Here is a 13,980-nt window from a genome sequence, read left to right as displayed (position 1 = left end):
CCTGGTGCATTGTAAGGGTTGCAGGTCAAAAAGGAGATTTAGGAGAGAGGTGTGAAAAGGAATCAAGGTGCTGGTTCCCATAGGATCGCACATCTTCTGGGCCGCTTCCAGGGCTGGGGTGGGGAGGTTCCTGGGGAGGGGCCGTGCTCTCATCCCTTCCTCTTTCCCCTCCTTATTCTGTTGGTGCCACGGCCCATTGTGTTCCCATGGTGGGTTTTGGTGCGTCTGCTGTTGTCAGGATGGCCATGCCGGTGCCCTGTGTGATTTCGTGTCCTCCTCTCCATTTAGACCAGTTAAAGGCCCTGCAGAAGAATTACGGCAGGCTGCAGCAGGATGTCCTTCAGTTTCAGAAGAACCAGACCAACCTGGAGAGGAAGTTCTCCTACGACCTGTAAGTGTGTCCACATCAAGTGTGTGCCACTCGGGGGACTGACGTCTTTTAAGCGGAGGGTGGTGGACGGGGTGCAGCATAGTCTCCACTGGCCTTTTCTGTTATAGAGCATATAGGTCTTGAGGAAAAGGTTCAGTCCCTTTTAGGAGTCATGTCCTTTAGACATAATGCATTTTATTTTTTAAGTGTCAGCAGTGCTTCGGAAAGCCCTGGAGAAGTGTTAGCCAGTGGGCTCCTCATACAAGAGGGCAGTTCTCCTTAGCAAGAAATGACTTAACTCAATATAACTTAAAATATGTAACTGAGAACTCTATAAAGCGCAGGTGTGCTGGTTAAATCAATAATCTAGAGCCTTTAAAAATGTGTTCCAAAAGTGCTCAGAAGTGACCTAAGTCAAACTCATAGACTAAAAGGAGTTTGGTATAATATTACTATAATGTATCACTGGGTGTTGGCATTGTGGGCATTTTGTTTTCTTGAGACTTTTAAGTGTCTTTCCAAATTTTTGCAGTGAGAATGGAGTACTTTTATTTTTTTTTAGCTTTATTGAAGTATGATTGACAAATAATCACTGCATGTATTTAAGGCATAAAAACATGATGTTTTGATATACCTATACATTGTGAAATGATACCCCCAACCAAGCTAATTAACCATCCATAGGCTCCCATCTTTACCTTTTTTGTGTCTATGGTGAGAACACTTGAGATCCACTCTCTTAGCAAATTGCAAGTATAAAACACATTATTATTAACTGTAGTCACCACGCTGTACATTAGATCTCTAGCGTATGGTTAGGACAATCTGTTTTAAGCTGATGACTTTAGTCACATACAAAAACTCTACACTTTACATATCAGAGTCCTTCTGTGGTCAAAACAAAGCAATAAACTTTTTAAAAGTTTGGCTAAACCCATTAGTAAGATAGTAAAAACCAGTTTAGAGGGTAGCAAGTAAAGTTGTAGTCTATGTATTTTTCTCCCATTTTCTTCATAGCAACAGTATAACTCAAGCACAGGAACTTTGGGATTCTGAGACAACCAGCTCCCCTAACTCCACCCTCTTTTTTCTTTGACTTACTTCTATTTAGTCCCTGTCCAAGTTCATACAGAGTTTTTACATAATTGCAGTTACCATTAAAATTGTTAATCATTTTTTTACTTTCTTGCATGATGTGTATTTAAAACTCCATTTTGTTTCCAAATATTAAATACTGCATAATGTGGAGGTACCAAATTCAATTCACCATTTCCCAGTTGGATATTTAGGTTAATTCTAAGTTTTGGTTATTGTACATTGGCCTGACATCAATACAGATAACTTTTAAAAGTTATTATTTTGGATTATTTCCTTCTAAAAAAAGACTGGATTGTAGGTTTAGTGTGTCAGTTGGTATAAATCGCCAAATTGCCTTATGAAAGGATTTTAGCCATCTGGTCAACACCTCCTCATAAGGATTCTGATGTCCTTCCACTCACCATAATATCTTTCTGATCACTTTAAAACTAAATACTACTAAAACCAGGAAGCCTCAAATACATAAATATGCAAAGGACACGTTCAAACAATGCAAAGGAAATGTCATTAGAAAACATGCATGTGGAACCTTCTCCAGTTAGGCCAGTGGCTCTCAGTGGGTGGCAGTTTTGCTACCAGGAGACCTTGGGCAAGGTCCCAAGACATTTTTGGTTGTCACAACTCAGAGGAGGTGTTACTGGCATATCGTGGGTAGAGGACAGAGATGCTGCTACATCCTGCAAAGCACAGGGCTGCTCCCACGACAGAGTGTTTATCTGGCCCAGGGCACCAACAGTGCCCAGTTGAGAAACCCTGAGTTAGGCTGGTAGTCACTGGAAAGCATTCAGACCAAAGTGAAGTGCTCCAGTCTTCTTATTCATCCTTGAAAGATACCTTAACACACACGTTTCCCTTCCATTGACTGAAATACAAGAAGCCGTTAATGGCCTCACTTGATAAATGCTGACCCAGAAGATTTTGACCTAGCTGGAAATCAGCCAGGACCCAGTGACAAGGAGGGCAGTTCTGCTCCCATATAGGAGTGTTCAGACAGGCAGTGAGCAGAATACTCAAACCTGGTGGCCATGCGTGCAGGATGCACTCTTTTTCTCTCAGGAAGTTGATAGGTGAATTGAAAAAGCTGACTGACTGCATCTGTTTTACTAGTTGTGCCCCAAACCTTGTACCAGATAGAGGATGCTTCCCATCCTATATCTGATGTGTATCAAATGTTGAAAGCTGGAATGAGTTAGGTTTTCTTAACTTTCTCTGGTTACAGACCCTTTCTGAGAATTTGATGAAAGGTGTAGACGCCTTGTTAGCAGTTTTATAAATGGATGTATACACAGAGTTGCATGTTCAATTTGAGGGACCGCTGAAGCATACCTGCATGCCCTCTTCGTTATGTTTCCTTAGGCTCCTCGCGGCTGCGACAGTTTCTCAAGCTTTACTTACTTTTTATGGTCTGGATTATTTTTTATTAGTTTTGAGGAGTACTGGTCAGGTATTTTGTAGAATGTCCTTCAGTTGGGATTTATCAGAAATTTTTCTCGTGGTGAAACTGGGGCAGCACATTTTTGAGAGGAAGGTCACAGAGGTAAAGTGCTATTCTCATGGCTTCACATCCAGCGTATGTGCTATCAGGATGACTTACCACTGTTGATCACCTGATTGAGGTAACGTTTATCAGGTTTTTGCACTGTAAAGTTACTCTGTTTTTTTCTCCCTTTATGCTGTCATCTTTGGAAGAAATTCACTGTGCTTAGGCTACACTTAAAGATTGTGAAGTTATGCTCCACTTCCCCAAGGATGGAGTGTCTACACAGATTATTTGGAGTTTTCCTGCACAGGAGATTTGACGACTCTTCTTATCTGTCTGTCTAATTATTTATATCAGTATGGATTCATGCATATTGGGGGTTAGAATCTAATACTGTCTAATTTATTTTTTCTTTTGCTTACATGCTTTCCAGCTTTTGCCATTGGGAACTCTTTCAGTTGATTCCTTTATCCAGTTGACATATCCCTGATATTGTGGGTTTGGTCCCCCGCTGCTTTTAAAGTTACTTTTTTATACTCTGGCACCAAAAGATGCTCCAGACTCATTTTCATGTATTTCCTGTCCCAGTCCTAGAATCAACCAATCAACCATTTCTCCAAGGAGCCCTTGTTCTTTTTATTGGAGAATGGTATTAGAAACCAAGATCTGGGTACTAGGTGTGTTTGTTGCTACTAGGGTGTCATTGCTGCTAGGCTCTCTCAGATGACAGAGCAAGAGATATATGTGTGTGTATACTAACTCGTGTTATATGTAGATACTGATAAATATTTCTATATGTATTCATCTGTATCTAAATTAAACCAAACATGAATTTGTACTGCTGTCCCCAACTCTAATCCGTTTACGTTAACATAATAGTATGTAATTGGTTATGTTCTCAACGTGGGACGCTATTCAATTATTTTATCAATGTTTTGTGACTCAAAACAGTTTTTTAAATTTATTTTCTTTTACTTTTTTGGCTGCGTTGGTTCTTAGTTGCAGCATGTGGGATCTTCGTTGAGGCATGGGGGATCTTTCATTGCAGCGTGGGCTCTTTGTTGTGGTGCGCAGGCTTCTCTCTAGTTGTGGCATGTGGATTTTCTCTCTCTAGTTGCGGCGCGCAGGCTCCAGGGCACGTGGGCTCTCTTGTTGAGGTGCGTGGGCTTAGTTGCCCTATGGCATGTGGGATCTTAGTTCCCTGACCAGGGATCGAACCTGCGTCCCCTGCATTGGAAGGTGGATTCTTTACCACTGGACCAGGGAAGTCACTGTGACTCAAAACATTTTGAAACTGCCTGTGGCAAAGACCGGTCAATGCTTATCCAAATCCATTCATCTTTTTGCCCAGCAAAACTACTGGGCAAATTCCTTGCAGTTAGGTATGGCCAAGTGACTTAAGTTCTGGCCAGTGGGGAAAGGAAATCATGGGGTGGGACTTACAGGAACGCTTCTGAGAATAAGGACAGTCCACTGCACATCCCTTTACCTTTTCTCCTCCCTCCTTCCTGCTGCCTGGGCTTCACACAAGATGGCTGGACCACTCGCAGCTATCCTGGATCATGAGGTAATCATGGGGATAGAAACCAATGTTAGGATATTGAAACAGCAAGAGAAGCCTGAATTTTTGATGACTCAGAGCTGCCATACTAACCCTGGATTTCTTTTATGTGAGGAAAAATAAACTGCTATTTTTTGGCCTTTTTGTTTCACCTAGCCAAACCTGATGCTAACTTATATACTTTTTGAAAGTGCCTTTAAATATTGTTTTTTCTTAAACTAGATCATTTTCATCAATGCTCATCTATTACCCCCAAAAAAGACTTCTCAGGAAAGGCCATTTAGATTGAGTCCTAAACATAAAGAGCAGAGAAAGGAGATTAGGAGATGTTAGGAAAAGAGAACCTGGGGAGCCCAGAGTGATCTGGGCAAGGCAGATAGTATCATACGGTCACGGTGGGAGTGAGTACGAGTAGTATCTTGAGGATGGGCATGAAAGTGACTAGTTACGTGGACCTTGCTGGGAAAATCTTCTCTTTCACAGATTCTGATGATGTGAATGTTAGGTCTTTTGGAATAGTCACACAGGTCCATGAAGCTGTGTCCTCTCTCTTTCCCCCGTCTGTTTTCTCTCTGTGTTTAGATTGGGTCATGTCTATTGTTCTGTCTTCCAGTTCGTTGATTCTTTCCTTCTCTGAGTTTAAAAATGTTGGTTATTGCATTAAATTTCCATTTGGTTCTTCTTTATATCTTCCCTTTCTTTGCTGAGACTTAGTTTTTCATTTCTGTCAAGCATGTTTTAATTACCCATTGAAACATTTTTCTGGTGGCTGCTTTAAAGTCTTTGTCAGATCATCTTAACTTCTCTGTCACGTTGATTTGGTGTCTGTTGATTGTCTCTTTTTGTTCAATGTAAGATCTTCCTGGTTCTTCATATGATGAATGATCTTTGATTGAAACCTCTGGGCAGTGGTGGTGAAAGCCCTGGCTCTTCATTGACATCCTCTGACGCCACCACCTGGGGAGAGGGAGGGGGACCTCATTAGTGTCAGATGGGGATGGAAATGCAGGCTTCCCATGTAATCTCCAGTGACACCACTGTGTTGTTCTAGATCCTAAGGTCCCTAGCCAGTCTGCCTTCGTCTCTCCATCTTTCAGAGTCTTCTTATGTTTATTTATTTATTGTTTTAAATGTTTAATTCTCATGGCAGACAATGTTAGTCACCTACCCCACCCTACTTCCTCTTTTTTTTTTTTTTGCTGCACCATACGGCATGTGGGATCTTAAATCCCAGACCAGGGATTGATCCTGCACCCCCTGCATTGCATTGGAAGTGCAGAGTCTTAACCAGTGGACCACCAGGGAAGTCCCTGTTTGTTTAAAATGTAATGTCCAGAGTTCTAGTTGTGCTTAGTGGAGGAAGAGTGAAAAATACATCTACCCCATCTTCCCGGAGTAGAAGTCCAATTCAGATTGGACACTACCCAGAGGTAGCACAAACCCCATGTTATGGGGCTCAGTCCCACAAGACTGCCCCTGCTTTGGACGCTAGTCAGAAGTTCTCGGTGGCCCCAGACCACCTGTTCTTTCTGCCTGGGTAGCTACAAATTCAGGCCTTCCCCACCCCCCTCAGGAGCAGTAATTCTCTAGAACTCAGGAAAGTCCTAAACTTACAATTGCAGTTTTATTATAAAGCATACAACTCAGGAATAGCTAAATGGTAGAGACTCATAAGGCAAGGTCTGGGGTGGAGGTTGGGGGCAGGCAGGAACTTCTGTTGGAGGTGGGGTGCCACCTTTCTGGTTCACAGATACGTTCACCAAACAGCAAGCTCGCCAAGTCTCATAGTCCAGGATGTTTATCTGAGGTTTTATTACATAGGCGTGACTGATTGAGTGGCTGGCCACGTGTTTGAACTCAATCTCTAGTCTCTCCCTGCTTCCTGAAAAATGGGGCTGTAAGTTCCAGCCCTCTAATCATATGGTTGGTTCCCCTGGCCGCCAGCCCCCATCCTAAAGCTATGTTGGCTCCTCCCAGTAAGTCAGCTCATGAGCATAAACTCAGGTATGGTCTGCAGGGGCCCATTATGTATAACAGAAGACACTTCTGTTACTCAGGAAATTCCAAGTGTTTTAGGAGCTCTGTGCAATACTTGGGGACAAAGACCACTTTTTTTTTTTTATGCCACAGATTATATTTTAAAAATTTGATTTTTCTAACCAGTGAAGTTCACTTATTTTACAACAGTGTGACATATTTTTTTGTAACTTTCAATTAACTCCAGTTTTCTTGTCATTTAATAACTGAAAACACATTTGTTGCCCTGCCTGTGTCCTCTTCAGATAAAGTGCGGGAAGCAGGAAAGAGATGAGCTGTGTCTCATGGGGAAGTGGATTCCACTGTCAGAGCAGGGACGGACTTGCTATATAGACGCATCTCCAAATAGCTGTCCTTTCATTTGCTTGCTTTCACCTTCACAGGAATCAATGCATCAATCAGATGAAAGAGGTGAAGGAGCAGTGTGAAGAGCGAATAGAAGAAGTCACCAAAAAGGGAAATGAGGCTGTAGCTTCCAGAGACCTGAGTGAACAAAAGGACCAAAGCCAGCAGGTAATCCTGGCTTTTTTCTGCCGAGGATCTCCCAAAGGTCTTCCTACCCTCTCGTCAGGCATTTCCTTCCTTCATGTGCTCTCTGACTCGCTCTAGTTCCCTGACACACGACAGCCTGGTCCCGGGATGCAGGGTCTCTGGCGGAGCATGCTGGCCTCCAGACCTGGTCCCCGTGCTCCGGGCCGTAAGGCGATTGCTTCATTTAAAGCTCACAGCCACCCTGGGAGTTGCTGTTTTCTTGTTTGGAGGGCTCTGAGGCCCATGGAGGCCGTTAGAAACTGTCCCAAGGTCACAGTACCCGGTCAGTGATGGAGCTGATCAGAGCGTGTGCTATCAGGCTGCTTGTGAAAGCACAGCCCATGAACATGCTGCTCACAGCCTTCTGGGGATCTTGGTTTGTTTTAAATACAGCACTTTTATTGAGATATAGTTCACCTACCATATAGTTCACCTATATAGTATTTATAATTCAGTGGGTTTTAGTATATTCACAAAGTTGTGCAGTCATCATCACAGTCAATTGTAGAACATTTTCATTACCCCAAAAGAAATCCCATACCCATTAGCTCACTCCCCTTTTACCTCCAGTCTCTGGAGCCTGAGACAACCTCTGATCTATTTTCTCTGCAGATTTGCCTTATCTGGATATTTCATATCAATGGAATCATACTGATTTTCACATAGCATAATGCTTTCAGGATTCCTCCATGTTGTAGCACGTATGAGTACTTCCTTTTTATGGCTGAATAATATTCCATTGTATGACTATACCACATTTTGTTTATTCATTGGTCAGTTGATGGGCATTTGGGTTATTTCACTTTTTGGCTACTGTGAATAATGCTGCTGTGAACATTCATGCACACATTTTTGTGTGAATGTAAGCTTTCATTTCTCTTAGGTATACTGTATACCTAGGAGTAGCATTGCTGGGTCGTATGGTAACTCACCTCTCCTTAATGTATTGAGAAACTGCCATACTGTTTCTGAAAGTGATCGTACTCTTTACATACCTACCAGCAGTTTATGAGGGTACCAGTTTCTTTACATCCTTGCCAACTCTTGTTATTATCCATCTTTTTCACCATAACCATTCTAGTAGGTATGCAGTGGTATCTCATTGTGGTTTTGATTTGCATTTCCCTAATAACTGATGATTTTGAGCATCTTTTCATATGCTGTATTGGCTGTTGGTATATCCTCTTTGGAGAAATGTCTGTTTGTATCCTTTGTCCATTTTGAAATTGAGTTATTTTTATTATTTAGTTGTAAGAGTTCTCTATATATTCATATAAAGATATTGGATATATGATTTGCACATATTTTTTCCCATTCTTTGAGTTGTCTTTTCACTTTCTTGATAGTGTTCATTGAAGCACAAAAAAGTTTTTTTCATTATGTCTAGTTTATTTTTTTTGTTGTTGCTTGTTCTGTTGGTATCATGTCTAAAACCGCTTTGCCTAATCCAACATCCTGAAGATTTATTCCTGTATTTTCTTCCAAGACTTTTATACTCGTTAGTATTTAGTTCTTACATTTAGTCCTGTGATTCATTTTGAGTTAATTTAATTTTTGTATATGGTGTGAGCTAATGGTCCAACTTTATTATTTTGCATGTGGATATCCAGTTGTCTCAACACCATTTGTTGAAAAAAAAAAACTATTCTTTTTCCCACTGAGTTGCCTTGGCATTCTTGTCAAAAAATCAGTTTACTATAAATATGAGGGTTTATTTTTAGACTCTCGGTTCTGTTCTGTTGATCTCTTTTTCTGTCCTTATGTCCATACTACACAGTCTTGATTACTATATCTTTGTAGTAAGCTTTGAAATCAGCAGCTTTAACTGCTCCAACTTTGTTCTTCTTTTTCAAGATTGTTTTGGCTATTCTGCACTGGTTGACTTTCTGTATGAATTTTTGGATCCGCTTGTCAATGTCCTCAACAAAGCCAGGTGGGATTTTGACAGAGATTACATTGTCTGTACGTCAGTTTGGGAAACGTTGCCATCTTAACAACATCCAGTCTTCTGTTGTGTGAATGTGGGATGTCTTTCCACTTAAGTCCTTTAAAAGTCTTTTTGAATAATATTTTGTAATTTTCAGAAGTCTTGCACTTCTTTTGTACAGTTTATTTCTAAGTATTTTTTGATGCTGTTATAAATGGAATTGTTTTCTTAATTTCATTTTCGAACTGCTTATTGCTAGTGTGTAGAAATACAATTCATTTTTTTATATTGATCTTGTATCTTTCAACCTTGCTGAACTTATTAGTTTGAATAGTATTTTTTTGATTCCTCAGGATTTTCTGTATTAAGATTATGTCATCTAAAAATAGTTTTACATCTTCCTTTCCGATCTGGATGCCTTTTATTTCTTCTTATTGCTTAATATCCCTGGCTAGACCTCCAGTATAACATTAAATAGAAGTGGTGAGGATAGACATCTTTGTCTTGTCCTTGATCACAGAGGGAAAGCATTAAGTCTTTCACCATTAAGTCTGATGTTAGCTGTGCAGGCATACCTCGTTTTACTGTGCTTCACAGATATTTGTGTTTTTTACAAATTGAAGGATTGTGGTAACCCGGCGTTGAGCAAATAATATTGGCTCCATGTTTTCCAGTTGGCTCACTTCATGTCTCTGTGTCACATTTTGGTAATTCTCACAATATTTCAACCTTTTTCATTATTACATTTGTTACGGTAGTCTGTGATCGGGGGTCTTTGATGTTACTATTGTAACTGTTTTGGCCTTTTTTAAGCAATAAAGTATTTTTTAATTAAGGTAGTACATTTTTTGGACATAATGCTATTGCATACTTAATAGACTACAGTATAGTGTAAACATAACTTTTATAGGCACTGGGAAACCAAAAAATTGGCGTTACTCGCTTTATTGCGATATTCACTTTATTGCAGTGGTCTGGAACCAAACCTGCGATGTCTTCAAGGTATGCCTATATATTTTTCATAGATGCACATTATCAAGTTGAGGTAGTTCCCCTCTATTCTTAATTTGTTGAGTGTTTTTATCAAGAAGAGCTGTTGGATTTTGCCATTGTTTTTTCTGCATTGAGATGATCATGTGTTTTTGTCCTTTATGCTATTGACATGGTATTAACATTAATTGATTTTTAGATGTTAAACTAACCTTGCATTGCTGGGAGAAATCCTACTTGGCCATGGTGTATAATCCTTTTGTATGTTGCTTGATTTGATTTGCTAGAACTTTGTTGATGATTTGGGGGTCTATATTCATATTAGGTCTATAGTTTTCTTGTAATGTCTTTCTCTGGCTTTGGTATGAGGGTAATTACTGGGCTCATAGAATGAGTTGGGAAGTATTCTTTCCTCTTCTGTTTTTTGGAAGAGTTTGTGAAGATTTAGAATTAAATGTTTGGTAGAATTCACCAGTGAAGCCACCTGGAACTGGGCTTCTGGGGAGTGGGGATTTTTAAATTACTACTTCAGTCTCTTGTGTTATAAGTCTGCTCAGATTTTCTACTTCTTCTTGAATCCGTTTTGGTAGTGTGTGTCTTCCTAGGAACTTGTCTGTTTCAGCTAAGTTATCAAACTTGTTGGCAAACAATTGTTCTTAGTATTTCCTTATAATAAAACTTTTTTATTTGTGTAAGGTTGGTAGTGTTATCCTCTTTCATTTTTGATTGTAGTAATTTGAGTTTTTTTAATTCTCAGTTCATCTAGCTAAAGCATTGTCAATTTCTTTCATCTTTCAAAGAACTAACTTTTGGTTTCATTGATTTTCTTTATTTTCTTTTCCATATGTCATTAATTCCTGATCTAATCTTTATTATGTGCTTCCTTGCTTTAGGTTTAGTTTGCTCTCCTTTTTCAAGTATCTTAAGGTGAGAGATTAGGTTATGAATTTGAGATATATCTTTTTCCTTGAAATAGGCCTGTAAATGTCCCTCTTAGTACTGCTTTAACTGCCTTCCAGAAGTTTGATGTGTTGTGTTTTTCATTTTTCTCTAAGGTATTTTCTCATTTTCCTTGTGATTTCTTTGGCCCATTGGTTATTTAGGAGTATGTTATCTAATTTCCACATATTTGTGAATTTCTCAAAAAATTTCATTCCTGTCATTGATTTATAATTTCATTCCATGGTGACTGGAGACCATACATTGTATGATTTCAACACTTAAAACCTGTTGAGGTTTGTTTTGTGGCCTAGCATCTGTCTGTCCTGGAGAAGAATGTATTTTGCTCTTGTTGGGTTGGGTGCTCTGCAGGTGACTGTTCAGGTGGTTTGTCATGTTGTTCAAGTCCTCTCTTTCCTTACTGATCTTCTGCTTACTTGTTAATACCTTATTAAAAGGTTTTTCTGGGAGATGTGGACCCAGCCTCAGATCTTCTGCTTTATGCCGGGTGGTAGGGCATGACCGGGGTAGAGTATGGCATTTCTCAGGGTTTCCATGTTCGTATTCATCAGAAGGACGTAGTGGGTCCATTGCATTGCTCAGCGTTGTTGAAGGTTTATGGTCATGGAGCCCCTGGCTGCCTGTGCTCCTGTTTCAGCTCCAAGCCCCCAGTGAGCCCCAGCCCAGGCCGCAGGAAGCAGGCCTGCCCCAGGCAGAGGTGCCACAAGCAAGAGGGAACATGCCCAGCAACAGCGAGCCCCAGACACCAGTCCCCAGTTCTGAGGCAGCTTTGGATTTGAAGAAACAAGGCGAGAAAGGTAAGTGAAGCTTGGCAATGACGCGTTTAAGCCCTCTTCAGGGTCCCATGCCAATAGAAAGCATAGCAGCGGGTCATGCCCTCCAGTCCACACAAATGCACAGGGCAGAGTGTGCTGCTGGCGGCCGGTGGGGACTCGGTAATGGGGCTGCAGGTGGCAGGTGAGAGTCTCTCTGGCACCTGGACTTGGGGCCACGGGCTTTTTCTCTGCCTTACTGATGTCTCACATTGTAAACCAAGTGCCTAGTTCTTCGGCAGCTCTGTAAAGGAAGGTCCAGGCAGAGCCTTTATTCAGGACAGTGGTGGGACTGTGGGATTAAGGGGACGTGGCTGAGTCCTAGGCAGCTGTCGTTGGCTCCCAAGCACTCGTCTTAAATAGGACGATCAGGTAACCTCAGCAGTGCAGCCTCCTCCACTTGCAGGGTGTCTCTGTGAGCCAGATCACTTAGTCTGAATTTTTTTTCTAAGACATTTCCTCTTCCTGGTGGTTCTGAAGATGAGCTGCGGGCATAGAGAGGCCTGGAGTCTGCTGAGGCCACAAAAGAAATGATCCACCTGCCCCAGCGGTCCACAGTCCTTGGGAAGGCTCTGGGAATTGAGTGATACGAGGGTTTCTGGTTTTGTCTTAATTAATTGCTAGTGAGGTCACAGCTAACTATGTTCTGTGCACAGAGGGAACCAAGGAGATGCAGGTCGTCAGCAAGGAGGAGCTTCAGAGGGACAGCCTGGGGCTGTCGAAGGAGCCGGGGCGAGAGCAGAATGCGGAAGAAGACAGACGTGTGGGCGGAAAAGGCCGTGGAGAACCCGGAGAACTGGGCCAAACCCCACAGGTGCCAGCTGCCCTGTTGGCAAGCCAGGAGAATCAGGAGATGGAGAGCCCTGAGCGGGACCAGCTCGTCATCCCCGACGGGCAAGAGGAGGAGCGGGAAGCCGACGAGGAAGGTGGGTGAGGTTGTCCACCCGGCACCCGCGTCCTCAGCCTCCTTCCTGACGCGGGATGGGCAGCCATGAAGATTCCCAAACAGCAGGTCACCGTTTGGTGGTTCGTTTTGTCTGTTTTGTATGCGCTGTCCAGCAGGAGGCAGGACAGAAGAGCCGTCACTCCCAGCACTTGGAACTTTTAGAAATAATATTCACAGGGAGCCTAGGGGGCTTTCCAGGTGGAAGACCTTGGGATGGGAGCTGAGCATCGAGCACACATAGGTCTCCTGCCAGGTGGACCCCGCGCCTCACCTTTGTTGCTGCACTTCCTCATGCGGCATCACCAGCGGTGTCTGGCGAGCAGGTGGAGGAAGGAGGGACAGAAGGATTGGCTAGACGGAGTTTCACGCACGTTTGAGCCTTGCAGAAAAGTGACGTGGGAATCCTACCTTTCTGGTTTGGTTGACTTTTCTCTTTCTTAAAGAAAAGTGTGGGAAACTAAGATTAGCAGAATATTCTGGGATGTATTTTGGTCCCTGAAAGATGGGGAAAATTTCAGTCCTAGCTAAGCCAGGAGTGCTTAGACGGAAGACACCTGTGTTCTGAGCCTGATCGAGTGACAGAAATTGGGGAATGTACTTATTTGCAGAAGCTACCCTGATTCCATTTAAATCTTAATTTTCACTCAAGCTTCTGACGAGTGTGTTCTCACAAGTTTTCAGTTAAAGAATTGGGGGGAAAAAAGAAAAAGGGAAACTCTGGTGACTGATCAGATTGGTACTCAAATTTCAGACCATTCAGTAGCTGGTCATCAAGTGTAACCGCTACCAGTAGGCCTGAGATACTGCTGGGGCTGTGTGTCACACCTCGTCCTAGGTCAGCAGTAATGGTCTGATCAGTAGAATAAAGCTACAGGGCACGCAGGCCTGGGCTTTGTTTCCACTTCAGGCAGTGAGTGCAGGGAAATAGAACTAGAGCTGCCTTTTCCAGGCATACTTTTTTTAACAAAAGATTTTATTTACCTACCTATATACAGATATAAAATGTTTACATTAAACCGTGTGAGTACGTTTCTTGAATGCATTCTGTCCTGATCTTCTGTTCTGGTTGCTCTTCTCTCCAGGGATGAATGCGGTGATGAATGATCTAATTCTGTGAAAATTTTATCCTTCGGCTCACAGTAGCCACCGCATTTCCTTCTCTCGGGGCAGTGAACCATTCTAAGGAGATGGCTGCCATTAACCAGCAACCCGTAGTTTCCGAAAACAGTGGTTCCTTCCTTTAACCTTGAGTTGATTGTCTCTTTAAA

At 42.0% G+C, this 13,980-nt stretch overlaps 1 protein-coding gene across 4 annotated transcripts in view; it reads left to right on the top strand.

Moving 5' to 3' along the window:
• Positions 1-13,980, top strand: part of GOLM1 (golgi membrane protein 1) — a 56,144-nt gene that overhangs the window by 33,921 nt on the left and 8,243 nt on the right. For all 4 annotated transcript variants that reach the window (XM_060155361.1, XM_060155359.1, XM_060155360.1 and 1 more), the window contains 4 exons: positions 289-391; positions 6,930-7,059; positions 11,592-11,751; positions 12,423-12,692. In XM_060155361.1, coding sequence (XP_060011344.1) covers positions 289-391; positions 6,930-7,059; positions 11,592-11,751; positions 12,423-12,692 — 663 coding nt within the window. The remainder of the gene's footprint in view (positions 1-288; positions 392-6,929; positions 7,060-11,591; positions 11,752-12,422; positions 12,693-13,980) is intronic.

The sequence above is a fragment of the Lagenorhynchus albirostris genome, chromosome 7 (assembly GCF_949774975.1).
Source record: "Lagenorhynchus albirostris chromosome 7, mLagAlb1.1, whole genome shotgun sequence".
NCBI classification, from domain to species: domain Eukaryota; kingdom Metazoa; phylum Chordata; class Mammalia; order Artiodactyla; family Delphinidae; genus Lagenorhynchus; species Lagenorhynchus albirostris.
Note: the sequence above shows the minus strand (reverse complement) of the source record. Positions and strands in the feature narration are given on the sequence as shown.